Source organism: Mugil cephalus, chromosome 8 (assembly GCF_022458985.1).
Source record: "Mugil cephalus isolate CIBA_MC_2020 chromosome 8, CIBA_Mcephalus_1.1, whole genome shotgun sequence".
Taxonomy (NCBI): domain Eukaryota; kingdom Metazoa; phylum Chordata; class Actinopteri; order Mugiliformes; family Mugilidae; genus Mugil; species Mugil cephalus.
In genome coordinates, this window is record NC_061777.1 from 16,591,321 (window position 1) to 16,614,591 (window position 23,271).

At 45.2% G+C, this 23,271-nt stretch overlaps 1 protein-coding gene across 10 annotated transcripts in view; it reads right to left on the reverse strand.

The window, feature by feature from the left end:
• The window catches only part of mctp1a (multiple C2 domains, transmembrane 1a), a 124,463-nt gene that overhangs the window by 13,754 nt on the left and 87,438 nt on the right, over positions 1-23,271 (reverse strand). For 7 of the 10 annotated variants that reach the window (XR_007113210.1, XM_047590834.1, XM_047590832.1 and 4 more), the window contains 3 exons: positions 20,679-20,795; positions 10,739-10,795; positions 5,332-5,430 (listed from right to left, as the gene is read on the reverse strand). Coding sequence is in view for 9 of the 10 variants with exons in the window: in XM_047590834.1 (XP_047446790.1) it covers positions 5,332-5,430; positions 10,739-10,795; positions 20,679-20,795 (273 nt within the window). In the remaining variant the exon portion in view is untranslated. The remainder of the gene's footprint in view (positions 1-5,331; positions 5,431-10,738; positions 10,796-20,678; positions 20,796-23,271) is intronic. The other 3 variants (XM_047590837.1, XM_047590836.1, XM_047590835.1) reach the window with 1 other exon arrangement.

Sequence of the window (23,271 nt, forward strand, 5' to 3'; positions counted from 1 at the left end):
TTTTTTTTTTTTAAAGAATGTGATTCCACCACTATGTAATTTTAATAAGAACACGTTTTGTTTTGTTTTTGTTTTTTTCAGCCTTGACCTGTTCTAGCCTCACTCAGGAAGAAGTCTTTACAGGGAACCTAGGGCCTGTATTTCCATCTGTTTCTCCCTGCGTCGGTCACAGGGAAACTAAGCAGGTTTGTTTGGAGACCTGAAGGCAAAGGTAATAAAATGCAAATACGTGTGCCCCCTTGCTTTGTCTTGGCTACAGCTGTAAGTCACGTTAATGCTCAAAGTATGCTAAAAATCTCCGCACCTACCACAGCAGCGCTCTGACGGATGATGCAGCACGGCCTGAATCGCTCAGGCAGATACTACAACGGGCCTTTGCCCTAATGTGTTCAGGAGGCAGGAATTTTGATAAACTGTAGGTTCATCTGGTGCATCTAACTGTCAGCGCGCTCAAATAACACAACGCCGGACTTTAATCTATGTATACTTTTCTGTCGTGAGAGCATTACGTGTTTGCCTGCCCATTCACAGAAGAGATGCGAAAATTGGATGCAGTGATTTTAAATAAAAACTATATGCAACGGCGTGCATGTGATGGGTAGAGTGCAGCAGGTGCACTCTGCTAATGCTAAACAGCACAAGGTCCAAATAATATACAGAGTAGCATGTCCAAGTGTATCAAAGTGTATGCAGCTTTACAGCAAAGAGTCAGGGACACTCACACAAACCGTGGCTCAGGGTTAGACAGAGTGGCATGCTACAGTGTATTAAATGAAAACTCTTGACGTCAATTAACGTTCATCTGGTTGGCAGCAGAAATATTTAGCGAATTGGTGTCCGTAGCCGGGCGAGAGCTGCGCGCGTTTTAATTGCACATGTGCCATTTAAAGACAATAAATGCATCTTTTGTGGCTATGTCCAAAGTTTGCATCATTGTTTGGATGTGTGCAGCGCGATAGCGATACGAAATCTCAGCCAAGCAGCCATCAGTTTAGCAGCGGGAAGTCTCGTTAAAACCTTGTGAGTTGTTTGCATGCGCTGAGGAAAAATAACCCTCAGTGATACCAGAGAGAGCCCAGGGACACACACTCGCACAAACACACGCTCCCACGTACGCACACACGCACAGAAACAGCCACGTCAGGCTAACCACAGTGCACTTGCTGGTAAATTGTGGTAAACAAATGTGTTAAACTTCTTGAGACGCTTGATGAAATATTGAACAAAGGGAACATGCCTCTGTGCACTCGAGTGCTCCATTTCTCTTTAAGATAGATACCGTATTGGCAAAGTACATTTATATGCAAAAGTGCAAAATGAGCAGTTGTAAACTTTGCAAAGACAGTTTGTTCTTCACTGACCCAAGGCCTAGAGCTAAACAAGAGTGAGGTCACTGAGGACTTAGCCTATTACAATGGACTCAAATATCTGTCCTATATCTACTGGGTGGAAAAGAGAGTCTTCTGAGACTAGTTTAACCTCAGATCACGGAGTTCTCCCTGCTGGGTTACGCAATAAAAATGATAAACGTAACGGTTATAATGTAGCAGTATACATATCCCATCACACCACGAAATGAGTCTGAACCACATGTGGCTGCTGCTCGTTGCCGCTGTGCTAAAATTGCACCTGTTTTTCTTTGTTTTTCCGTTTTTTCTTTTTTTTTTTTGCCTCTCCCGCTCTGGCAGCACAGTAAAAATTGAAATGTCATATAAAACGTGACAGGATGCTAATATGCGGCTCCCAGAGGGCATCTGAAAGCGTTCTTGTTGATTTTGTAACTGCAGAGAGAGAGTGTCGGCATCCCTCCCCTTTTTTTTTTCCCACCCCAGGAAAAATGAGGGGGGAGGAAAAAAAAAAAAACATTGAAAAGTTGAAGAATGCTATAGGGGTGACAGAAATTCAATTTCCAAAGCCTGCGAAGGAACTAAGGATGACACACAATAATAAATAGAAAACACGATTAGCGTCTAGTGCGCGCTTAAAACTAGATGCGTTGTCATCGCTCTCTGAGAAATTAAACACAGGGAGAAAAAAAAAAAAAGAAAACAATTTACATTTGGTTATGCAGATTTTTAGTAACTTCACCAATTAAAGAGATGCAAAAATAATTTAGCCTTTTAGAGAGTAAAATGTGCTTCAGCTAAACGGAGACGATGCTTTCACTGGCTCATTTACCTTCCCTGGTGGCATGCAGTTCAATCTAGTGCGTGTTTTGTTGAGGGTAAAAATACTCAGATGGCCTGCCTCTAAAATTAAGACACAATTAAAGTCGCCACAAAGAATAAGCATCTGTTAGTTCATTTATCTTCAAAGGTAAAAGAAAACTGATCATTTTCATTGAAGTATTTTGGTTTTTCAGTACAGTGAGTCAAATACGTGTCACGTGTTTTTATGAAAAATTAGTTAAAATGCTTTTTGTTATGTATTTTCTTTCCACTTGTTCACTGGCATTTTTCAGGCGGCATAATTAAAACCTTAATAATAAGCCTTTCTGGCCACGGATCGAATGCAGCACGGAGCACTTTTTATGTTGGTCGTTTAAATAGTTCAGCTCTAACACACGCGGGTGTCTATTCCAAGTATTACCAACACCACTTGGGAGGGCAGAGTCACAGATTTTTACCAAATGGGAGTTAAAAGAGGGCCCTCAGGGGATTAAAAGAAAAAAAAAAAAGGAAAAAAAGTGGCCTAGAAGAACAACAAGACAAGACAAAGACCCTGGGAATGGCCCCAGATACCACCGAGGAACCTGGCACCTAGCCAGCGCCACATGAAAGAGGCAGATGTTCCGTTTTTTTTTTTTTATGTTTTTTTTTTGCCATTTTAATAAATAATTTATCTGAACAACTAATCCATTGGTGGATGGGGGGGAATACGCACCGTGCCCTCCCTCTCTTTTTATGAAAACGCATAAATATCTGTGTTAGTGCAGCGTTGCGATGCACCGCACGTCCTCCTGACCCCGATCAAGAGGCTCACGTGCAGAAAGGCCAAGATGATGAGCCACACTGCCACAGTGAACAATGCATAAATGTTACATGTGAGTGTATAAGTACGCGTGTGTTTATATGACGTACACATGTTCGAGAGGATCCGTGTGCCTCCACAAAGTCAAACTCCTGTGACGACTGCCAGCTGAAGGTGGACCAGGAACACATAATGCTCTCTAGCACTAATTAGTCTCTTCACCCAGTCAAGTCCCATAGCGAGGATAAATATACACATATGTAAAAGAGAAAGATGGAGGGAGAGACAGAGAGAAAGAGGGACTAAAAGTTGGTGATGGCGGTGACTTATTTTCAGTTTGACCTCTGCTTCCTATCCTAAAGAGAAAGTTTTTTTTTTTTAGGTGTTATGAGTGTGTGTCTCTAATGTGTCTGGTTGGCAGGAGGTTGTTTGCCACTGATCATCTTTACCCACCTCCCTCTGGGGCCTCTCATCACCACCTCCGCCACGCCAGCCACTCTATCAGGCTCAAGGTCACACACACACACACCGGCGTAAATGACTACCACCCCGCAACTTCTGCTCTCGATCACTTGATCACCCCTTCCTCGCCTCCCGCTGCACGCCGCCCGACCCCCCACCCACCCTGCCTCACCTCTGCTCCCCTGCTCCCGCGCTCTCCTTCCCCCGTCCTTCCCAGGATCCAGCCTGGCAGAGTGTGATGAATGGGACAACATTACTCTTGTCCTCTGTTGGCCTGGTTTTAGCTGCTACCGCCCATCCACCCCCCTCACCCCCCGTCCGCCCGTCAGTCTGTCCGTCCCTCCGTTGTCTGTTGTTGTGCGGCGACGCTTCATGCTAGATTTGTCCATTAAACAAATAAAACCCGAACTGATTTGAAGGTGTTGATGGATAAATTTAGACAGAAAGCAGATATTCCAACACGTGAAGGGTTCTCTGCATCTGACTCGATTCCGTTCTCAACACAAAAGACTAATGATTAAATCAAATCTCATTCTTGTCTGGGGTTAATTTGCATCTGATTCATCACCTAGGTCTGTGAACCCTGCTAACTTTGGTATACCTTTAATTACATATTCATGTTCAGAGAGACACGGGGAACAGAAAACTGCAGTAAAATCCACTGTGTTAAACTTTGTTTTGAAAGGGAGAAGAAGGAAAAAAAAAAACACAACAGAACGAGAGTGCAAGCGCTATGAAGTGAAGAGATCACGTCTTCAAAAAAGTAAATAAAATATGCATCCTCTCTGTGCTCATTACGGATTTATGACTCTTGTTAAAAGAAAAGGTGGCGGCTGCCTTCTCACATGTCTGACTTTCAAATTCAGACGACACTGCTGTCAAGCGTTGTGCTCCACATTCTGCCCAATGAGAGACCGAGAGGGCTGAGTGTGCACCGTCTTCAACATCCTATTTGGTGAGACGCTCGAGGAGCGTCTCTTCGGCGGATGAGAGCGCGCCAGAACACCTCACCTACAGTGCACGGAGCACTCGTCGTAACCCTTTGATGCATAGTTCATCAATCGCAAAAAGTTCAGTTGGTTCAGCCACCCGTGTGTATATGATTCAGAACAATAACAGTGGGGGGAGTAGACATCGTTGCATTAGGCATAATGAGCGTTGGGATTTGCTCGTGCAATATAAGATAGTTTTGCAGCTCCTGTAGCAACTTTAAAGAAAAAGCGCTCCCGAGAATATTCAAATCACCCCACCAACCACCACACATAAACACACATTAGAAAATGAGTTAGTTGCGTGCTTATTATCGGCGACTTAAGGGTCATAAAGTGCGAAAGCAATCAGTATTTGTTAGAGGAGTTTAATTAGTGCCTTTTAAGGAAAAGTTTAAATCTAAAAGCTTACATTTTATACCCTCATGGCTGCCGATTATGTCAAAAAAAAAATAAAAAAATATGACGAAATGAACACGAGTGACTACCAATGTCATCCTTTATTACCCCAGAGCCACAAGTCCCAGGAGCAAAACATGGTTAATACAGCGTCACACCTCAATCTGCAGCTGTCACCTTGCAGTGTAACAGGTCTACAGGGCTAAGGGGGGGGGGGGAGTCAGACAAAAAAAAATACAGGAGCAGCCTTCCATGCTGGAGCTCATTTAACTCCCCCATCACCTCTAAAGAGCAGGCACAGACAGAGCCCTCGCAGGTGGTTTGGGTTGGGGCCGAACGTGCAGTGCGTGGGTGTTAATCCAGACGCGGACAGGGGACAGGTACTGCACACAAACCCTGACAGGACGGCAGACAGAGGCCGCTGGACAGACGATGAGCTAAGTAGGAAACTGGGAGACAGCGACACACAGCATCAGGAGTCAGAGCCAGAGCCACACACAGGTCCACTTACCACCATCGCTCGTATCCACTCAAAGTGCCAGGAAGCCAACATATCCTCGAGGATATGGTTTTTATCACGGCTGTCCTCCCAGGGGTCGGGTTTAGGGTCCTTTTGGATAGATTACATTGAGATGTTCTCTTTACAACTCACACAAATTAAAGCGAAAAGGGTTAAAAAAAAAAATAAATGTGGAGGTTTCACATCTGGGGTCTTATACATTTTTCTCACGACTGCTCTGCAGAGAACTAACAGAAACACTGAAACAGACAGCTTTAGCCTCGCAATGCAGAGAAAACTTCGTTTTAATACTCACCTTTGTTCAGACTTTGAAACAACTACATCCGATAATTAAAACTGCAGATATTTAAAAATCATCTGAGCATTAGATTCTCCATCTTTAAACTTTATAAACACAGTGGTGATTATACTTTAATATATACTCTCCAAATCAATCAAAAAAAAAAAGAAGACCCACACTGCAAATTATTTAAATGACAAAGGTCACAATTAAAATAAAAGTGATGAGAGAATGATTGAGACAGAGGATGAAGGAGCAAAGAGAGAAGGCAAAAGACAAGGATGTGTATCTGGGGGGAATGCAGATAGTGAGAGATGATCCACCTGATGAGTGTGTGCGACAAAGAGGAAAAACAAACACGCACAATGCAGCGCATTTTGCATAGAGAAACAATTCCCCTCCATGCCTCTTTCACCCTCCTTTTTGTTTTCATTCCTCCCTCTATTAGCCAAACATGATTAAAATGCAGTTGCTACCAGCGTCTCCGCTGAACAACAGGGGGAGAAAAAAATAAATAAAAGGGAAGACAGTGAGATGGGAAGAAAAATGAAGCGGAAAAGTCAAAAGCATCTTTTACAGCGTGACGCTTTTCATCCTTCACAGGCGGCGTGAAGAAAAGAACAGACATTCAAACTTTTTTTTCTCCTCACTCCTTCTCTCTCCTCTCTCCTCCCCCCCACCGCCCGACACCTGAATGCAACCCCTCTGCGCCACCAGCTCCATAACCTCCACAGAACAACATTTCAGTCACACTTTTTTTTTTTTCTCTTTTCCAGGGCATTGATATAATTCCCAGTGCTCTCTTTAGTCCAATTACATTATGCCATGTCACTATCTGAGCAATCAGCGCGGTGCCGTGACTGGGACCGAGAGAGAGGAGCGCTGGGGCTCGGGGAAGATGCTGCAGAGCTCCGTATGCTATCGGGAGATAAGTCTGAAAACCTGCAACGTTTTTTTGCCTACATTCACACTGAGACAAAATGTGCACCTCATCCAGATGAGAGTCTTTACACAGACTAGAAGAAGAGACAAAAAAAAAGTGAGACAAAGGAGGAGAAAAAGACGAGCGTGACGACAGTTTCTGTGTATTAGCATCGGCAGCTGAAAATGGCTGTGAGGCCTCCAGGATCTGGATGTGTGCGCTGATACTAGCCATACGCCGCGAGTTCCACGCTTGGCGGAGGAACATTGATAAACACGAGGGCCGCGTGCGTAGGACCGCGTGCGTGCGCACACGTGTGCGTGCGTGTGTGCATGAGTCATGCCTACAGGGAAGGCAGCGGACGGTGAAATGGCTGTCTCAGCACCGCAGATGAGGAGGATAAAGAGATACTGCGGTGTAGGAAGACGACTCTGTGGCAGGAGAGACGGGGCCGTACACTTCACATGTGTTCAATCTCGTACGCGCGGCGGACTCATCAATAAGGCCTTTAAACCATAAACTGATGCGGTCGTCATGCAAGATATGCATACATCATTGAAAGATATAAGAAATTCTGTGACTACACTATCAATAGGTCAAAAGTAACACTGAAAAATAGCCAGTAGGTTACGGCTTGACCCGCACGTTCATTGCAATGAAGAACTGTGTCCTACAAAATGTGTAAAAATTCACATCTTTTAGGTCAACGTGTTCAAGCTGAGGAATAATGTCTGCTCTACATTTACTATCTGGAGGAAATTAGTGAGAAACGAAGGAGAAAAAAATGATTTTTTTCCTTTTTTTGTGGGTGCTGGTGGTGTATCCGTGTGTGTGTGTGAGCAAGATATTGATAGATAGACATGGGGGGAGAAAGGGAGAGGGTGTGCACAGAGCAGTAAGCCCGTGAGCAGGACATGATTGCAGTGTGTATCTTATCTGTGTCAGGTCCTCCTGAGGCTAGTGGAGCCTAGCTGAGCGGAGCACAAGCGCTTCAGTGACCAGTCAACCGTGTGAGGGTAATCTCCTCACTCCTTCAGTCTCTCTCTCTCTCTCTCTCTCTCTCTCTCTGTCTCTCCATTTTTCCAGTAAGCCCCCCTCTGGGAGACAGCTGAGCTGCACACATATATGCGTGAGACACTCGCACAAACACTCACACCCGTGCGCGCTCAGCCTGGAGGTGATTGTTTGGTGCCAGCTCAGGACAGCGAGCCCACAGGTGAGTAGAACCGTCGCAGGCTGTATTACACGCCGCAGCCCCGCAGCAGCCTCTGAATACAGGAATGTTTCTGCTGCCTCGCCATGTCTCGAAGTGCATTGGAAGATTTTAAAAGGGTTAATAAAGGTGCCACAATATTTGTTTTAATAATATGACAGATTAGAGAGAAAAAGCACATAGCTTAGTCTTGTGACTGTTAATACTTTGTCGTGCGGTACATTTAAGAGACAATTAAAACGCGTGCTTCCCACAGGTCCAGTGTGTATAATTTTTATCTACGCTCAACGTTAAATAAACTGTAACGTTCATCCTTTCATGCAGAATAAAGGTGTCTTAGTGGGAAACAAAGGTTAAAAACTGGGGCTCTGTACTGTGTCCCATGTTTTGTGTGTGTGTGTGTATGTGCGTCAGGATATTACAAATCAAGCAGCAAGCTGAAGGTCAGCACACACGCACACACACACATTGTGTGAGGGAGGAAAGGAGAAGGCAAAAACTAAATAAATAAATAAATAAAAATTAGTCCGTGTCCAACATTCTTCCACCCTTCACGTGCCTGCCTGCCACGGCTTTAACAACTCAGCCGTCCCCATCAATTAGTCTAGATGCCGGACTTTCATTGAGATTAAGTGACTAATATCAGTGCTTGCTCACGAAAAAGACACTTTTCACGTCTGCCCAACAATCTGTTAAGTCAAAACACATGTGGTGATCCAAGGCAAAAAGCCTGCAAGGGGTCCTCGACGCAATGAAAAACAGGTGCTCTGCTTTTTGGCCATGTAATACCCCATTTACCCTCTGGAGCAAAGGTTATCCAGCTAATAGCTGCCTTGTGGTGCGCTGGGAAGAGCTATGCACATGGCCGAAGTAAACATCTGGGACGGATTGTACATACTTGCAACATATGCTTCAAGTTCAATTAAAATGAGGCCTTGGCACATTTATTAATCTTTTTTTTCCACTCCTCTCTCTCTCTCTCTCTCTCTCTCTCTCTCTCTCTCCCTCTCTCTTCTTCCCGTTCTCCCCTATAGGCCTGTGCCATAAAAAGAGGCCTCCTTTGACCCGTCCTTCATACTTACTCATTCGATCTGAAGCTGTAGCTCATATCCAATGTAAAAGGCCTCATATCCAATGTAAAAGACAAATTTGCTAAGGCTTGAAACTGCATTTGTTCTGCACTTAACCAGGTTGGGGGGGAGGGCGCAAAGGGAAGAGACTGAGTATGTGTCAAAATGAAAGAAAGAAAGAAAAAAAAGGCAGGGAAGAGGACGATTGAGGAAAGGGTAGAAGGAGAGTGGGAGGGAAGAGAGATGTAGGTGAGGAAAAAAGAGAAAAAAATGCCCCCCTTTCAACCTCCCTACAGCTCAAATGAAATGCTAACAGTTGAGGGGAGCAATAGATCAAAATGTATGAAGCCAGAGTTGGTAAATTGTAGCCTTTGTGGCAGCTGTGCTATCCAGCATCCCAGCCCTGTGTGAACAGAGAGCAAGGGCTTCTTATTCGGAATAATCAGTCTGGCACCAAATCTGACGGAGGCCGCACAAGCTGCTTCTGCACCTCATTTCAATATGAAAGTCCAAAATGTATTTCACATAATCTGCAGCTTTTCAAATGCCTGTATTTTTATTTATTTATTTTTTTTCTTTCTGTAAGAGGAAGTGGGGAATGCAATGAAGGAGGACAGACATAAAGAAAGGGGTAAAAAAAAAAAGGTTCAAGGTTGCTTGGTGCATATCTTCAGTCAGTGCCCCCCTGTACACTTCGGCCTTGGAACTTCACAGCCATGAAACTTCGCTTCTGCATCGCTGTGGGAGACGATGTAATGCTCGCATATCTTTGTGTGCTCATCATCCAACTGGCTGCCTGGCTGACTGATTGCTTGTCTGGCTTACTTACTATTGGGACGACTATTTGACCATCTGCACTATAAACGTCTTTTTTTTTTTTTTTTTCGTTTAACCCTTTTGTTGCAGCACTTATATTTAAAAAGGTTGGTCTTGTGTCCTCGGGCAAAGATAAAAGTCAGATATCAAACTGACTGGTCGAAGGTTTTTACGGTTACCATTCGAGAGACTTTCTCAAAAAAAAAAAAAAAAAAAAAACATTACCAAACCAGACCATGCAAATTACCACTGCTCAGCCTACCAGCGTTTATATTGCCACACAGTGGCTGTAAGGCATCAGCTCAAGTCATTTCGGTCTGCAGATTGCTGGTTTTCACAGTAAAGGATTTGGACTTCACTTCACCCATGTTATAACGCTGGCCTTGTTTCACACTGCTTGAGACTCACTGGACTGTAGTATCAAAGAAAACTGCTTCCATTTGAACAGAAAAAAACAGAAAAAAAAAAACAAAGACAACACAGAGAGTGGAAAAAGAGCTGTAACATTTCAATTACCGTTCCCAACTGGAACATTGTCAAGGCACTGTATCCTATCCAGTGGAATTTGTTTCAGTGGCTGTTCCTAAAGTGTAAATGAGCGGAGGCAGTAAAGCAGCCACCTGTTGTTACCTGATAGTGTCTGGACAAGCCCAGATGCTGTTTTACTGGGACATAAAGGAGCAGTGAACGGACCTAAATAGCTAACTAAGCATATTTATATGGGCGCGTGTTCTCAGGAAGAAGGGTCGAGGCGCGATGTTAGTAAAGTTAACATAATGTCGTAAGGAGAGAAATGCCGCGATTAAACAAAAAACGCCAAAGCAAACCAAAGGGAGGAAAGGTGACGAATGTATGTATACCTACAGAGGAAAAAAAAAAAACTTTTCAAAAGGTTAAAAGGTTGTACAATCTGTGAACATGTGTTTGCGCCTCAGGCACCGAGAATAACCGAAGAGGGGAGGAGAAGGGGAGGGGGAGATGGAGTCATTTCGTTAGTCTGTTTGTGTTTCCGGTCTATGAAGCAGTGTCAACCCCTCCTGAGGCAGTGTGCGTATGTGTGTGTGCCTCAGTGCATCCCTGACACGAGACATAATTACCTTGTCATCTTTGTCAAAATCCTCGTCCTCATCCTCCAGCAGGTCCTCCACCGCTTGCTGACAGAGAGAGACAGAAAAACAAGAAAGTGAAGTAAAGACGTTTATGCAACGTCTATAGTACAGATAAACATTATAACGCAGAGTTAACATCATCAGAGCAGCCGGAGAGGCACACTGAAGCTGATTGGTTATGCCTATGCCTGGCGAGAGTTCGTTAATGAGTATGGAAAGTGTGCACATAGCACAACTACTGGATTTGTGGGTGTTAATATGTCATAAGCTTCACAGTGGCTTTGAATTAGAATTTAATTTTAGAAACACTCTGTTGTTCAAAAATGTTGACACTTCTGGAAATGTAAGCAAACGCTCAGGCTTTTGAATTTCAGCGGGCTGAGGATTAAAGTCTATTCATGCGCTCAAATCGCGACGCACAAAAGCGTTCGCATCCTATACAATTCGGAGGGACAAGGCGGCAGAGCTCCTCCTCTCCCGATTCCGCCGCCGTCTCTCCCGACCGCCTTGACCTTTTGCGCCCGTCTCACGCGTCGCCCACCTCCCAATTTTCCAGGCGCTCACCTATGCGTCCCGCGGCACGCTCTCGCGGAACGCGGCACCGTGGCAGGAAGAAGGAAGAAAAGCCCGAAGCGCAGAGAGCAAGTCGCAGAGAACAGCAACTATTTGCTTCAGTGGTGCACAACCGATGAAACTGGAGCCGGTGTAAGTCTGAGGCCCCAAGACACCGTGAGGCATACTGTACAATAAGAAGAAAAATGACAACGCGCTCACGTGTTCGCGCACGGAACCCCGAACAACAAAGGCGCGTTAGGATACGTGCAGACAAATGCGGGCTGCGAAAGAAACGCGGGCCTTCACATCCACACTTCTATCTGTACGTGAGAGCGAACCAATAAACAAACGCATCGCCGTGTAAGGAAAACCCTGAGCCGACAAGAGCGGCGCAGTCCACCGTGTTTACTGATACTCCGTCCTATTAGTCATACAATACTTGAGTGTGTCTTTGTGAACTTTCACAAGTTCAAATGTGCAATCTGCTGTCTCTGTCAATCACACGTCACGTCTGCAAGGTCATACTCTTGCTCCCAATTTACATAAACAAACACCCATATCATAAGCCACACAGCTGCGGACCTCAGAAATTCATCTGCTCTCATTGTTGCACAGCGTAACCGCCAACCCCCTAAAATCCCTCGCCTAGCCCCGGCATCACCGCAAACCGCCTTACCACCTCCAGAACAGCACAAACTAGTTTGGAGAAATCCAAAAATCATTACTTAACAAGACAATAGCTTTTGTCCTTTTTGTTTTTCGCTGGAATAAGAGGAGAGGGGGGGGGCCATGTGGCGGCTGACATAAGCCTCTTATGTAAATGTAGCTTCCCACACAAACAAAGAGGAGTTCAGAACGGTAGAGTTGAGAGGGTAGAATCAATAGTGCGTGTTTGTGTGCGCCTTCTATCAATAGCTTGCGATCGCTGGGGCAAGTGTCGCGCATGTACGCACGGGAGTCCTCGTTTTAGCCTTCCGACTGTACTGCAACTGGTTGTTCCCGCTTTGCCGAGACTCCATCGCCGTCTAGACAAATAATCTCAACAGTTCACATCTGACGGTCTCTTTATTGATACGGAATACATTCGGCACCGCGCTATGCAAACCCCGGAGAGAGGGGAACCCCTGCGCGCGGCCAAGGCGAAAGATGTAGATGCGATACTGTAAAATGAAAGCCTTCTGGCGTCTCTAAACAAATGAACTATAACTGTTTATAAAGTCATCACGGTTCCCTCTCAAATCCTTTCGCCCATGCCAAAATACAAATATAATGGGATCCTCCACACAGAGGCTTTACTGGGGCATGCCTGGCACATGCTCCAAACTTTAAACAAAGGAGCGAGCGTGAGCTAGCTGGAGAAGCATGACCTAGAGAGACAGAGAGAATGATAGAGTCGTTTGTCTCCCTCTGCTCTCCGCTCTGCTCTCTCCCTTCTAGCGCCTCTGGTTACAGAGAGAAGTCATGTTTCCTGCAATGAGACACAGTGTAAAATTAATAAATAAAAAGACACGGAACATGTCATCTGCCCTGAAGATTGCCACGGCTAAATGCGCACACTGGAGCTACTGTCTCAGTAAGGGAGGATATAAATTACCTCAGTGCAGCCAATGAATTCCAAACATCTCTCTTTGGTTCTCTGTATGCCTCTACCTCTCCCTCTATTTGTATCATTCTTTCCTCTTTCTAAGACCTGTTTGGTGTATGATATCATTTGTCTGCTTATCCCCCCATTATCATGTTGTTTGAATTACTATCATTACAGCGCGGCAGCATCAAAGCCTTTGCTGTCGACAGGATCGCGTCGAGCTCGCGTTGCCTGCAGAGCTGCTCCAGTCAATTCAATATCTACTGAGGTGGGGATTAACATATTCAGGCCTATTCAAATGATACGCCGATGATGCAGGCTACTCTTACAGATTACACCATGCCCCATAAATACATACACAGGTTGCGATAATATAAAGCGCACACAAAGAACGCAAGCGGGCGCGATGACATTGAGAGTTCGGAACGGCTCGGGAAGTGCGAAGGCATCCGTTCGGCCTCCACTCAGACGCAAAAAGCTGATTTGGGAGAATTACGTTTAGGGTCGCGTTCCAATCACATTTTTCCCTTTTACTCTACTTCTGATCATGCCAAAATACCGCCAGCGCAGAAAGGAAAGAAATGGTGCACATTAAATTTAAGTCGGAAAAAAAAGCAAACAATTGCGAGTAATTCCTGCTCTGAATAAAATGCTGTTTTTGATTATGCGTGTAAATACAGCGAAAACAATACAGCAACCAAAGCAAATAATGGCGGGTTTTGTGTGTTATCCTCTTGAATTCTTCACTGCGTCTATTGCATGATTGATACTTGAAGGCTGCAAAGGTGCTTGGACTATTTTGTGTGTTGGGAAAATCCATATCAGCACTTATATAGAAGACATTCTGCCTGCCCACAATCTGCTTGGGCTGAATTTGGAAAAAGAAAAAAAAAAAAAAGAGTCTGAGGTAGACAAAAAAAGTTCAGAGAACTTTTTCAAGTGCTGCCTATCAGGCAGGTAGACTCCAAAATCCACAGGAAGCTCCTGGCACAGCATCAGCGGTGCAACAGCACCCCTAGTGTGTTTTCAAGGACAGAGAGCGTACTCTCAGGGTCGCAAGGGATTATTACTGTGATCGTCTGCCTGCCGGATACGCGGCTTTGTAGAGTTACGATGAATGCGATGGTAAACGTGATACCAAGATCACAGCACACTCTGTGTATGTAGAGCAGTGGTTCTCAACCTTTTTATCTTGGAGCCCCCCCCACCACCACTTGTTTATAACAAAAGCCCCCCCACACCATTCACATTGCTTGTGATACAAAGTTAAAACTTCAAACAAAAGCTACAGGTGAAGATAAAACTGATTTAGAAACATGGACAATTTAGACTCAAGACTAAAGCTTTTAAGAGAGGTAAACTAACCAACACCTAGACATATTTAGTCACCATTACACAACATTGACTCCTGGCGCACAACACGATTGAAACAAGTTTGGAGAAAAATCAGTGTTTTCGGTGGATGGAGCTTGACAGGAGCAAAACTGCCTTGAACCCATCTCGTTCGGCGGAACAAGTGCACCGTCCGCCGAGGCGAAATAAAACCCCTCTAACCGAACTAGTAGCCACATCATCTTCACCCTTCTTCTGAAAACCCTGGCCCTCTCTCTCCCCGGCCCGGACTGAGTTCCACTATTTCCCCTCCTCACCTTCCCAATGACAGCCGCAGGGGGAATTGACGCCGAGGCAGACATCCCGGCGAACATGAAGATATACTTTTTCCTTCTTTTTTTCTCCCATTCCTCGATCCCTCCCTCCCTCCGTCCTCCTGCTGCTTTTTCTCTTTGATACGTGAGGGGGTTTTAACCTCTCCAGCTGCTGAGGTTTGGCCGAGCGGCTGGCTGGGGGATCTCAAGGCCCTACTTGGTATGCACTGTCCATGAGTGTATCTGTGTGTGTGTGTGTGTGTAAGCGCATGTGTGCGCATACTGCCTACACCACAGTTTCTGCAGACTGGTGGGAGAGCTGAGCGTCTGATAAGGCTGGGCCTGGCTGACCCGCCCGGGCCCTTCACAAGCTGTCAGAGCCGTGGCCCTCGGAGGGGGGCCCTTCCATCTGCACTGCCCAAGCTAGGGCTCACCCAGCAGGGGGCCAGATAGGGGTGAGGCCGGGGTGCTACCGGAGCTGGAGGCTGGTGGAGGGGGTGAGAAGGGCAGCTCCATATTCATGAAAGCAACACTAAATCTGTTAGCGCGGAAAGAAGGGGGAAAAAAAAAAAGAGAGTTCTGGGATAGCACTGCAAGATTGCTAACGCACGTGTACGTTTCTCATTGCTTATTGGCTCACAAATCAGCAAGTTTGTTTAGTCAGAGATTAAGAAGCAATTCAGACGTAGTCTGAGAGGCTCCACGAGCTCTGTTGAGAGTATGTAAACATAGCAGTAAGATGTTTGTCCTTCTCAGATAATGCGTTATTTTCTTTTATATCCAATTGCGCAAAAGAGTCCTAGGGCTAGGTAACAACCTCGACGCACAATCCATTGCGCATAAACACACACGTCTGTGGACTCTGGGCTTAAACCGAAAAAAACTCACAAACAGCTACGGCGGGTGCACTGTATAGACAAAACAATAACAACAAGCACGGAGGCAGACACCCTGAACTGCTGACGTTGTTAGCAAAGAGCACAGACAGTTACAAAGGTTCAGTGTGATGAAGGGAGTTAGACAAATGGGGGGGTGGGGGGGGAGAGAGAGACAACATGATGAAAAGGGAGGCTGGGAGGATTCTGCTGTGGCATCCCTGATGCTCCCGATGCTCCCGTCCCGCTTCAAACTATGCCCGTTGCCTGTCTTTCTGCCTGCCAGCCTGCCATCCTGTCTGCCAGTTTAGCAGAGACAGAGAAGGCAGCGAGAGGAGCAGAGATGAGCGCGGTGATGCCGGGGCGGCACGGGGGAAATCAGCGGGGCACAGGCGCTCCCAGTTAAAAGTGACATGACCTTTTGATTTTGTCACCTGTCACCAACTGCCATGTCTGACTCCACACTGAGGAGTGCCTGCCATCCGCCGCTGCCTTCCTCTGCCTCCGTCTCTCTGTCGCTCCGTCTCTCTGAATGCCTCTCTGTCTTTTTCTGTCTCCTTGCTCCCACTCCATCTCCCGCTCTCATCCCCGCCTCGCCTTTCCAGAGTCGGAGGTTTTGTACGGGGGAAAAGTGGAGGTGTGACTTTTCTGGAGGAGCTGAGGTATAATAGGCAGCATTTCCTTTTTCTTTTTTTATTCCCCCCCTTTCCACCTTTCCTAATATTTACTCTTCTCTACCTGTGTAGTGCGTGGCTCTTAATGAGGGCAGATGTCAAGGCAGAGTGTGTTTAGAAAATGCAGAAAAAGTTCTTTTTTTTTGAGATGGGAGAAAATAGAATAGATAAAAATGGCAATGAAGTCTTGTTCTTGAAATGATACGACGTTCAAATAAAGTCAGGGAGCATTTCCATCTTAATGAACTATATACTGCTGTCACATTGAGCACACCAATCAGGGAAGAACAGACTAAAACTGTGAAACACGTACACAAACCACATTTAATTTAGATTAAATGGTCACCACAGTCAGTGATTATATTTTAATGGACAACTACGCTTTTTCAGGGAGATTAAAATTTGTTTTTAAGGAAACGCCGCCGTACTCGGGCTGTGGAGTGGGTTAAGGTAGTCAACGCTCTCGCCTCTTGAGGCATGTCTATAAGTGTGAAGTATCTTCAGGCCATTAAGGTCCTCTCTTCCGTAATGGGTTGGCAGATCCATTGGGTGAATCAATGTAATGGTCTGAAGCATGGGATAAAGAGGATGGTCCTCCAGTGTGACGAGGCCTAATTGCCCGTCATCCTGCGGTAGAAAGAGACATCACCATGTTCCATATGTACCCTCTACAACAGCCTGCGCTGAAATTAACACCTTCGTAACATCTGGTGAGGGCTTTTCTGGGCCAAGAGAGCGGCAAGGAAGGATTTCTATTGGGATACGTCCCTGCTTGTTAATCCCGGTGCCCATCATATACACTCGCGCGCGCCGATACGTCACGCCGCTAGGAAAAGACGCAGGCATGCGTGCGCGGGCCGCCCGGCTCCTCCTTGACCGAGCCCGGTCTGCTCGCAGCTTTCGTTCGCAAACGAGCTCGGGATAGATCAAAGGAGCGAATTATTCCAGGTTTCCAAACCAGAAAGCAACGGAGAGAAGAAAGTCACGTCATTAAAAATGCGCATCCGCACAAACGCGGAGAGACGGGATAAGTCCTTCCTTGACGACGCGTCGTCGGCTTTGAATGTCAAAATTAAGAGCGGCGTCTTTCTTCCGCCTCAGATTCAAAAGCGCAAAAAGGGTCCCGTTGTTTGTTTGTTTGTTTTCGGTGAGCATGTTAGAGCATGACACACGGGTCAGCTAACAATGTTGAAGAGTCAGCATTCAGGGGTCAGGGAGCTACATGATAAGAGAGGAGGTCGGGGACCTCGCTGGTGCAGTGCCTCCTTTAATCGCTGTTCTAAGGATGCTCTGACTGCTTAGCAGGTACTGGTCAAGGTTGGGGCTAGGGTAAGGAGCGCTGATCCGGGATCTGTTTGCAAAGCAGCATGTAACCACACAACAGTCAGTGACCCTGAGGGGTGAATTGCAGCCCGCAGAGAACACAGTGTTTGTTTATCGGCCATGGACAGCGCTGCGCACTGTGGTTGTGGTGTAAAACTGGAGAAGGGTCCGCACGTTGAACCCATCAGATGAAGCAACGCCAGTTCATTAGGAAGTCTGTACTTTTTTTTTTTTCATTTTCTCTCATTCTTGCCCCCTCCCTACCTCTCCCCTCTCTCTCTCTATCTGTTTCTCTCCCTCACCCTTCAGAGTGAGTTCAGCAGAGATTCCTTTGGCATTACCCCCACCCCAGACTGCTGGAAAACCGCAGCGCTCCGGATGCTGACCCTTGCTCGGCTCAGCACAATGCTTTAATTTGGTGTGTTGTTTAAAGTAATTAGAAAGGCCCTTTCCCCTGTTTTCTTTTCTATTCTTCTCAGCTCTCTGCCAAGAGCAGGAGGGAAACAGTGAGTCGTCCATGACTTCAACTTGATAAAGACTCGGAAGAGGAATCCAGGGGACGAGGAGAGGAAGCGGCAAGAGCTCAGATACTGGATGCTCTCGCGGTGCCCCCCCTCCTACCTCCCTCCCTCCCTCTCTTGCCTTCCCTGCACCGCTGCAGATTGGGAAACTGAAAACAAACAGGGACATGACTCGAGGGACACTTGTGTACGAATGTGCGAGTTCGAGCGCGCACAGCATTTGCAAAAAAGCGCCGGAAAATAATGCTTATTTTATACTTTTGCCGCATTTAAAAGCTGACATGAGAACGCAACATCAAAAGTTAAAGAGGAAAAACGGCTGATAAGGGAGCAAGGAGAAAGGGTTCCTCGCAGGCTGTGAGACTGAGACAAGAGGGACAATCATTGTCAGGGAATTTTCTTTGTGTCGCCCGTGCTGCTCCGTGGCGTTCAGCACAACTGTCACAGCGGCAAGAAAAGGAGCATTAATGGGGTTAATCTTTGACAATTAATCCCACTTTCATCAGATATACCGCCGCAAAAAAAAAAAAAAAAAACGTCTTCACGCTCACGCTTTATGCAGCGGACACCGAGCGCACACACATTTTCAACTTTTAGCACTCGTGCACACACACATTGAAGACATTTCTACCGACACTTCAAAGCGCCGTTCTAGCACACACCTGGAATGACTCATTTAAACGTACATGTCCGCGTGTGTGTGTGCGTGTTTGCATGAGCCGCGCTACACGTTGGCCGTGCCTGAATCATAACCTTGGAATAAAAGAGAATACACTAGGCTACCTCAGACAGCAGAACAGCAGCATAACAATATTCAGTATTCACGCATCATAGACGACACCTGCAAATACACTCACAGCACATACACCTCAATGGTGCTCCATTCTCTGCGACGGTGCATTCGCCTTGTATCTCACCACCAGTCCAAACCAACTGCACTAAAAACACTTCAAGATAACGCAATCTCCACCACGATCCACACACGTGAAGGCTGCACACTGACTTAAAGCCATTGTCGAATGGTTGCAACTTCAGCACTGACTAAAACTGGGCAAATAAAACCAAAACAAAATATTGGAATCAGTGTTACTTAGGTTGTAGTAAAAAAACTAAATAAATAAATGAATGGTCTAGCTTCCCGGTCTAAAAATGGAAGTTCATGCCTTTCAAATTTAAAGCGAGATCAGATCTCAAAATAGTTCAGCGTCACCACCGTAGTGAGGCTCCATATCTCCCTTTGTCTCTGATCATCAGATATTTTTTTTGGAACCGAGTCGATCCGTGTTGTCACACCAAAAGGCACTTGCCATATGAGAATCCACAGAATGAACATGTCCTAATGTTCCAGCCAATTCTTGAGGCACTTGAGCCACAATGGTCCCTTTCAGGAGAGAAAGGCAATTCCGCATGAAGTGGGAGTTACATGTACTTACTCGTATGTGAAGTGAGTGCCAAATTACGAGGATGTGTAGCCTTTGTTGCCTCGCTTTACTTAGGAAGTACACAAGAAGAGAATATCATTATGTCTGGATAAACGCGAGCAGCAGGTAGGGGGACAAAACATCAAGCTGGGTTTTGTCTTAAGGTATGTGAAATTTTTGCTTTTTGTCAAGCAATGTCGCCATCTACAGGTGAGGAAAAAACGTCCTCTGAAATGTAAGTCTGTGTCATTCACAAACTGTTTATTTTCAACATAAACTTAACTTGCAGTCGCGAACCTTTAATTCTTGACTTAATATATTTAGTTTAAATACCCTCAACATGAAAGGTAATTCCACATCTACTGTATAGCTATCAGGTTACTGTCAGAAGAAACAGAAGAACTTTTTTTTAATTAGAAAACCGAAACAGAGGCTTATAAACAGAGGAGATTAACTCCGTGTGTTATGTACAGTTCAGATTTAATTCTATTTTTACGAGTAATGCCACAGTGACAAAAAGCTATTAGATTTGGTGCATTGTAATGACTGAATTTAATCCTTCTTCCAAATTCAATCCAATCTAACCCAAAGAATCCTTATGAAGAGATAAATATACACACACAGAGAGAGACTGCAAGGGAATCTGAAGTCTGTTAACCGGTTATTTCCAACTGAGTCTTGGAAAAAGGCACTTATTAAAATTAATCACTTCATTGTTCACGCTTACTCCATAGTCCAGCTCTGTCTCTCGTTTTCACTCTCTGCTCTCCAAATGTGCCCGGGCATGATTAAAACATGTCTGTTTCTCCATGACATTGCTTTGACATCATTTAATTGGTATAAGAGATAAAAATAAATGAATTAAATAAATATACTTCCAGGTAAGTGGCGTAACGTAGCTCAAGGTGACAGCCTATTATTTCTCCCTTTTCTTTGCCTCAAAGAAGGCAAAGTGAGAAATGTGAGATTGCACTGAGAATGCAGCTCCTCGTGCGGCAGATGGAGTCTTTTTTTATTTTTTTTTTTTAAATTAAATCCTGGACAGAGTTTGTGAGTGCAATTTGATCAAAAGGTATATTGGGAAATTTTCTCCGAGAGGTATGTTGCTGTCTCACTCATCTGCTTCATCTCTGCTGATTATAATCGCCAAATCAAATACACATTGTGCGATAAAGAAATGTAGTTTAATTAATGTCGTGAATAAATGAAGAGCGTGGCCGGTTTTCAACCCTGCATTGTGTGTAGAAATAGGCTTTTACAGTGAAGTGAAAAAAAAAGAAAAAAAAGGAAAAGGCGGAGTGATACGAGGACGGGATGGGGTTACTCACCACATCTTGTCTGGTATCCTTCCCTGATGCGATAAGGATGTAGTTCCAGGCCAAGGGCAGCAGCAACGCCAGAGGAATCATATAGAGTTCAAAGTTCCAAACGACGAGAACAAAAAGCTGCGGAGAGACATGAAGACAAAACGGTTTGAAAATAGAACGGAGAACGGCGTGGACGAAGAGCGCCTACATTCATGGTTGAAACACTGAAAACGTATGTGGGATTGGAGCATATGTGCGACACACATTCGGCCACATTCACACGCAGAATCATAAACCCCACGGAGTGAGACGTGGAAATGAGGCCGTGCTTCAACAAAGGTACGGGCCCTGTGTCAGTGAGCTGAGGTTCGACACCGTGACCCCCCCGACCCACCCACCCCGACGGGTTCTGGTTCTCAAACTGAAGAGGAGGCCGATGAGGAGGATGAGCACGAGAGGGGTCTCTTTCCTCCGTGCCAATCATCCCAGACTCCGAGGTCGTGTACTGTTTCTGCCGCGGCACGTCGGAGCTGACCCTTCTATACTCAACCCCAAACTCCAGCATGTGACCCCACGCACCCCGCAACCCAAGTCCCTAACCCTGTCACTCCAAGCCCCAATACCCTCTCCCCTAGCCCAAAAGACTCCAACGCCCTGCCCCTAACCTCCCCTGCACCCATCTGCCAAAACCATAACCTCCATGCCTCCCCTCTCATCACCAAACAAGAAAAGCACCATCTGAAAATTAACCTTTCCTAAAACCCCCGTATTCTGATTCTGGCGGGGCTCTTTAGCCTCTGACAACAGATTACCGCGGCGTTCGGGGGAAGATATCTGTGGGAACGTAAAACTGCTAATAATGGATGATATTTTCTCAATTGTCAATTGCGAGGAAGCATTGTGTCAATTGTTGTGTAACAAAAGTTAAGAGAGATGGCCCGAGGGGGTGGGGGGGTGGCAGGGAGGAATTGCGCGGGAATAAAATCTGTCAATAGGACAAAAGAGCATTTATCTTTTCTAATAATATCACGCTTAAGTATACAGAGATTCTTCGTGATTGATAAAACCGCAGCAGCAATTATAGCAAATGCTGAAAATGCAAACCATGTCTAATGCTCAATCTCCTCTAACAAAACATATTTATCAAATTCAAGTACAAGAAATCCATTATTTCAAATAGGAGCAAAGACGATTTGAAATTAATTAGACTCTGTATGGAAATACACCCGCGTGTAACAATCAGTTCTGATGGGGAACTTTTAGGAGTGGTGAAATTGAGACTATTACTGTATAAAGCAGATTTATTGGTCTGTGCACCAATTATGATCCATCCTGTTTGGCTGAACAACATCAACAAGAGAGGGAGAGGATGCTTAGTAATGAACAATCAAATTGTTTTATTTCTGGGTTTTGTGCGCGAGTTTGTGTGTGCGCGCGAAGGGAAGAGACGGAGAGGGAGAGAGGAAACTAAAATCAAGCTACTCATTGTGTTTGCAGTCTGAGGTTAATGTGAATATGAGGTTCAACAGCCCCTCAACAGCACGCATGCAGGTCTGCTGTTACTGCGGCGGAGCCAGTCGGACACCGAGCGGCACGCACACACACTCGAGAGCCGCGCCGTTGGACGAATACATCTGAGCGTCACGGCGAACAGCTCCACACAGTAAAAAAAAAGAAAAAGGAAACTCTAAAAATTCTAGAGTGGAAAAGTTTCCAAACTTTTAATATACAAATAAAAAAAAATAATAATAATTAATTAAACATGAGAAGTGTCCGGTGCTTTTTGCATAATGTTCACAGCAAAAAAATGACTTCTTCAAATAAGCCTGAGTGCTTTTTTTGTGAAGCAACCAAATTTCCCAAAAGTATCAAAATCCTTCTCCACTTCTCTCGGGCTCAACTTCACTTTCTCCCATGCAGTAAACAGAGGAGTCTGTCTGATACATCTGTGTAGGAGAGCTGGAAAGAAACAACTAAATAATTCATATTTGTATACTAAAAAGCAACAAAACAATATCCCTTTGCTGATTATAAAAAAAAAAAAGCTGTTAAGGCCGAGAAAGCTACAAGCAACACACATCCACGCGCGTTTTCTCTACAACGTGTAAATATTCTAAAATTAACCTACGTACAAGTAATTTACAAATCTTTATGATCTACAACGCTGCTAAACACCGGAATAATCTCTAACTAAACAACGTGCAGTGGAGGTGCAGAGACTTGACTCCAGTTGAACAAACAAAGGAGCTCAGTTGTTTTAAACCTATTCTGGTAGACGCTATAAATAACTGCACACGTACAAACATCTTCATGCAGATGCACATACGCTCCTTTCAAATGCACTGCTATAAATATAACTTACAGCACGCATATATCGCACTGTAAGTATTTGTAGAGTCTGGTTGTCTAATCGCTCATGGTATTGTTGTCACGAAGCAGAAAAAAAAATTAATTGCGCTTCCCACTGCTGATGTTTATAGGAGAGCTGAAAATGTTCTTTCATGTCTTTTCTCTGTTTTGCGTGGGGCTGTTTAACCCGTCATCCCTCTTCATTCCGCCTCGTTTTCAGTTTCAAGTTTTGACTGGCAGCTAGAGAAACCGGACACCCGGGCTC